Here is a 6,159-nt window from a genome sequence, read left to right on the forward strand (position 1 = left end):
AGGACTATGGATAGCTTCATTAGGACTCCTCTTGAAAGAGTCAAGCTAATTCCCTACGTGGTCCTTCTTGTTTATCCTCAATCTCCCCATAATTTGGAGAAAATTCCATTCCCCTAACTCATTTCAGTGGAAGCCTTTTATCTGCGTACTTCTACTCCCTGTGTCTGTAGCTACACTTTTCTTTTGATCAGGGCTATGAGCCCTAATCCAAGCGAACAGTCTTTACCTGGTTTCTTACAATCCATATGTCATACAATCCATATGACAAATTCAACCTATAATAAAGGATGTCCCACTCAGGACAGTCCTACCTCTGCCTAGATGGGGTTGCCATCACTGACTGATTCTCCTAAGTAGAAAGAGTTTTTTTTTTTTTAAAAAAAAAAAAGACCAATAATATCCTGTTCAAACATATTGATATCAAAGCCTCAGAGACTGTGACCTCAATATGGGCATCTTTTCTGAGGCCTTGGGGACAGTTGCATGCTACACACTGTGACACACAGCGACCTCAACATCTTGAGCCTGATTGTCCAGCGCCATGTCTAGGGCATGTCAGCCTACAGGTCAGGGACCAGATGGGTCCACACAACCTAGGCTCCAGACTCAGGCACATACTGAATCCACCCAAAGACACCGAAGGAATAATGAGGGACTTGTAAGGAAGGACAAGAGGGAAAGCTGTTGGCACAGCAGCAAGCGGCATTCGGGGCTCCTCCACATCTTCTTTCCTCCCCAGCAGCCAGGAGCTTCTTTTCCGATGGTCCTTCCTGCCCTCGGAAGGGTCCAGGAATAGGGGGCTCCTTTGGCACTTCAGAATGATCACAAGTAATTTGCCTTTTTATTCATATAGAACAAAATTTACAAAGTCATTCATACAGTTTTTGTTGGTTTTTTTGTTTTTTACTGACTTCGAAAATTGGGAATATTCAAAATACACTTTTACCCCACTCCATTCTGTCATTATTTACATTTATGTACAAGAAAAATGAAAGAGTCCGTGTGTGTGTGTGTGTGTGTGTGTGTGTGTGGTCTGTGTTGTCATTTTCTTGTATTAAAAAGCTCTGCTGGTCGGGTGGGTGGGCAGACGGGCAAGAGGGCAGGCGACGGTCAAATGGAGGTGCCATGAGAGGTGTCCAGAGCCTCTGGAAGGACACCTCCAGGCACGGGCTGAAATGACATGGGGATTGGGGTCTTCACAGGGCTCTGTCGGAACAGTCCTCCATTGGGCGACCTGTGTTTGCACTGAATCGTGGGCATGGTGGCTGAGCTGCTCAGTGGCAGTGGCAGGTTGCTGCTGGGCCCTGACGACAGTGTCCGGCTGGTGCCATGGCTGCTTTGTTCAGGCAGAAAGGTGCTGACCGAGAGTTGGGTGTTCTGATACTCCCGCGTGGGCTCCAAAGCTTGGCTTGGAGCCAGACCCCCCATCTCCAGGGCAGAGAGCTCAATGGATGCTGGGGAAATTTGCTTGTGAGCAATGTCTTCATCCATGAGGCTATTGATGCGTCGGTGCACCTGTTCCAGATTCACCTCTTTGTCCTGAAGAGAAAGGACAGGAAGGTCAACGAACATCCGTAGAATGGACTGAGGACAACTTTGCTGCTAAATCTGGATACCTGGAGCTACCAGCCTGTTCAGCTTGCCAGACAGAGTATCCCTCATTGTTCCCACCTTCCCTCAATCAGATGGTCAACTCTTGGCTATCTGGGGAATCCATACCCGAGAGCACTAATCTTTGTAAAATGATGACCCCGACAGCAGGCATCAGAAGCCTCTCTCTTCCACACTGCACTCAGCCTAGAATCTCTGGCACACCCAGGGCAACCCTATAATGAGATGCTCTAAAGAACTGGCTGAAGCAGGAAGAGATAAATAGAGTACCATGGAAATAGAAGAAGTAATCTTGATCCCTAATATGCCCCATGCATTTGCAGTTTGAATTCACAGCTTCCTAGGCTTGATACTGTCACCCTTGCCTTACACAAAGAGGAACAGGGTCAGAGTAATTCCACTGCCTTGTGAGTCACCAACCCCACGAGTGTTAGAGGTTACCTAGAAGTCAGGTACGGAAAAGCAACACTGGCCTACCTGAGTGTGTGTGTGTGTGTGTGTGTGTGTGTGTGTGTGTGTGTGTGTGTGTGTGTGTGTGTAGAATCTCTAGTTCATCCCAGAGGGTAAAGCATGCCCCATCTGGCAAATAGGGCATGGTGTTTAAGTGGGGAGAGAGAGGAGGGGCAGTGAGGTATCAAGAGGACTTGAGGCTTCCCAAATGGACGATTCTCACCCAAGACCCTTTAGTTTATTTATCTACTGAAGAAAGAAAATAAAAACTTCATAATTCTTCTCAAGTAAATTTATGCTACATCTTCAATGCTAAAATGAATCAAGGTGGTCGCTGTGCTTGAAAGCTCAAGGGAAATGCTGCCTGCTCCCTCTGTCCCACCCCATACCCCACTGAAGTGGACAAGTGACAAGTGTCCAGGAAAATAGCTATTCCACCTCCCATGAGGGTAGAAGCTGCAGAACCAATTGTGGCTCTGTGGGTGTCATTGATCTAGGAAAGATGGTGGCTACAGCTGGCCCTTTCTGAAGCCAGACTCCAAGAAAAAATATTGAGTCACGGTTTATTTCTAAAATACAATCTTGCCAGTGGTCTAGTGTTTAGAGCACGTGAGAGGGAGGAATAGAACCTCTGTTTAGGTTGTAGGTATTTTAGAAACACCACAAGATGTAGAGGCTTTGATATGCCTCCAAAAAGAAAAAAAATACCATGCAAAACAGAGGTTATCCCAGTGACTGATTATTTTGAGCTCCTATGGGATAAGGGATAGGGCTCCCCATTAGGAGGTCATTTGGGATCAAGAGCATAAGCCCTCTTCCTTTTTCATGATGCCAGTCAAAAAGCCAATACTAGGAAGACTCAAGACAGCATTTCTCAGGTGTGCAAAGAACTAGAGAACCCCGTCATTCACTCCTTGACTTAACAGTCTTTGCCAGGGAAAACAAGATCACTGCTGTCTAAATGCCCATGAGTTCAAAGCTGGCACACTGGGCCTAGCCTTTCCAGAACATCTCCTGCAGCAAGAACCCGGACAACATTCATAAGACAATGAGGAACTCGTTTCAGGCCAGGAAGAAACTGAATAATAAAGGAGCACACTGGGCAGAGGGTGAGGGAACATTGTGGAAATTGGCTTGTCGTCATAAATGGAAATGACATTGGAAGTAACTGGATGGCCACTGAATAACACCCAGGATTCCCAGTGATCTGAAACCACCCAATATGACTCAGCTCATCAGTGCTGGGAAGCTGCTTCTGAGATAAGAATACCTCTGAAGAGCAAGTGCCATAGGAAAGTGGGGAGAAATGGGTGAGATGCTATCCACTACTTTGTCTGTCTCAGTACCATTCACAAGATTCTTTTCTTAGCTCCTTCAAAGATGGGTAAGCTGTAAGTGCTCCTCAATTAACAGTATTAAATATTAACAGACTCACAGCCAGTTGAAAATAGCCCAAGTCAGCAATGTAATCACCGTAAGTACCAGGCACCCACACTTCAACAATATGGCGTGTTGGAGAGCATTGGCATTTTCTGCTTGTGTTCTGTAGTTGGGACTGCGGCTCTCTGCTGCTTCAAAACTTCAAAGTGTAGTTTCTGCTGATTGCATTCTGCTATTGTACTATGGTAAACGGGAACTATCATAGTTGAACCACGGCACATTAAGAATAATCTAAATATAGCAAACCAAATCAAAGAGATTTATTAATTATTTTGTACCGTGGTTGGCCTAGCACAGAGCAACTTTCTCCTCAATGTATGATTTATCTGTCTTTCTGTTTTTTTCTTTGCTTTATATAAAGAGAAATGTTTCCATTCTTTATATAAAAATTTTAAGATAATATCTTATGCCTATTATTTGGGGGGTTAGTGACTTAGATTCCCTCATTTTTAATGGCTTTTTGTTTGTTTGTTTGTTTGTTTTTGTTTTTCAAGATAGGGTTTCTCTGTAGCTTTGGAACCTGTCCTGGAACTAGCTCTTGTAGACCAGGATGGCCTTCAACTCACAGAGGTCCACCTGCCTCTGCCTCCCAAGTGCTGGGATTAAAGGTGTGTGCCGCCATCACTATAATGGCTTCTTAAATAATCCATGGTTCATCTTTAGAGAGTCAATTGCTTTGGGGAAATTGCTGCCTTCACTCCATAATGGTGTGGGTGGCAGGTAACATTCCCCGGTGAACAGACAGAACCGTCATACAAACAAGGTCATTAGTACATGGTGAAAATCCCGAAAAAAAAGAGACTCGGAGAATAGGTGGAGTTTCATCCAATAGCTGTGGTACCATACCCAACCATCCGTGCTGTGGCCACGCTCTCGGGGTCTGGGCCTCAGGATAAGCCCTGGCTCTGCTCATCATCAAACTTAGATTTTCAGCCTTTTCACAGCTCCCTGATCTGCAATGCAGCTTTTGACATGGGATATGGCCCCTTTGTCTGAACCAACCAAAGTCAGCGTCGGAACTCAGCTGATGAATGTTTTAATTCACGGATTATTTTCATCCCAAAATGCACCCCCCAAAAAGGGTAGAAGGTGGAGACACTGGGACAGAGTTTCAGATGCTTTTAGGGTTCAAGGCAACAATATTCTCTTCCCTACAGCCAGCAAAACTTGGAGAAGACTAGACAAGCCAGGTGCCCTCTCTACAGCCTATGGTTTCAATAGAAGGAAAACTGATGAGCCGTGTTGGGGGTTTCCTTGAAAGAACCTATCCGTTACATAACCTTCCCTTCTCTTCCTTTCCGTTTTATAATTCAGTACCGTAAGGCGCCCATCTGGAATGGAAGACTATTTGCAACAGGCAGGAATCAAGCTGTCTTGGCTCCAGCTGTGTTCACAATGGATTCTGTCAACTGAAGGGAGAGCCCTGACCTTTCACTTAGAGTCAGCTAAGTACTGGGTCAGGGCAGGTGCTCAGAGGGTAGGTCCTGTCTTTCAGGCCTTGGAAACAAAGAGCTAGGAGAATGCCCCAGGGAGACAGGGCTCTGAGAGTCTCAGACAGACAGAAAACAACACTCTATATCCAACGCCAGAGCAACAAACATTGGTTGGTGCAGTGTCTCAACCAAAGTCCTGGGAAGAAAAATGTGAGCAAGGGAAGCCTCTTATCTGGAGTCTTCAGCATTGACATTCAAGGCACAAAATGGGAAGCAGTAGCAGTCTGGAGTGGAGAGAGGGCACAGTTAATAACCTAACCTTCTAATACGGCTCTGAGGTCAAGAAGCATCAGCCTATTAAAGACTAACCCAAGGAATGGGTATTTCTTTTCATTTAAATTTTGAGGATTTTATACAATATATTTTGATCATATTCTTTCCCCTCTTCCAACTTTTCCCAAATCTTTCTCTACCTTCATGTTCTATCTTAAAAACATATCAAAACATTCTAAAAGCAAAACCAAAATAAAACAAAGCACACTTGCACACACACACACACCACCAATAACAACAACAACAGCAACAACAACGAAAAATGTGGAGTATGATTTGTGTTGTCTGTATAAGCTGAAAGAAAGATCTTGAATGGTTTCTTAACCCAGTGTATTTTTTTCCTGCCTTAAATTAAGGATGGATGAATCCGTTGTAAGCAGTGTGAAGCCATGCAGGGCAGATCAACTCCCAATTGTGGTTATCTATTAGCCTTTAGCCTTCCTATGTCAGGATACACAGAAAATGTTCACACCAATTGAAGAAATTTTCCAGAGAGAGCTTCCCATGCCAAATGGCTGTCAAGAATCCAACTTCCTCAAATCAGTTGGCCCTCCTTCTATTCAAATTCTATTATCCCAGTAACACCAGGACCCAGATAAACCTGGGAGAAGAGAGGTCCATCAGGAGTATCCTGTACTGGTTGGTTAAGTCTAAAAGAAGATGAACAGAACTGGCATAAATGCTTCCTGACCTCCCTGGAAATTGAAGGCAGCCTGCTTCAGAGTCTCAGCATCCTTAAGCTGCCTGCTTCTGTGGCTTAGTCTGAGAGCTAGAACAGAGGGGCAAGAAGCACATGGCCTAGGAAGCGATCTCCTGTGCCCATCTGTTGTAGGGTACTTCCCACTTTCTCTTCTATCAGGTTCAGTGTGTTCGGACTGATATTGAGGTCCTT

At 44.9% G+C, this 6,159-nt stretch overlaps 1 protein-coding gene across 2 annotated transcripts in view; it reads right to left on the reverse strand.

Annotated features, from left to right (window-relative positions):
• Positions 1–380: 380 nt before the first annotated feature.
• Grid1 (glutamate ionotropic receptor delta type subunit 1) overlaps positions 381–6,159 on the reverse strand; it is a 762,418-nt gene continuing 756,639 nt past the window's right edge. The window contains exon 16 of one of the 2 annotated variants that reach the window (XM_013346867.2): positions 381–1,539. In XM_013346867.2, the coding sequence (XP_013202321.2) occupies positions 1,111–1,539 (429 nt within the window). In that variant the 3' untranslated portion in view covers positions 381–1,110. The remainder of the gene's footprint in view (positions 1,540–6,159) is intronic. The other variant, XM_026779664.1, reaches the window with a different exon arrangement.

Source organism: Microtus ochrogaster, chromosome 6, assembly GCF_000317375.1.
Source record: "Microtus ochrogaster isolate Prairie Vole_2 chromosome 6, MicOch1.0, whole genome shotgun sequence".
Taxonomy (NCBI): domain Eukaryota; kingdom Metazoa; phylum Chordata; class Mammalia; order Rodentia; family Cricetidae; genus Microtus; species Microtus ochrogaster.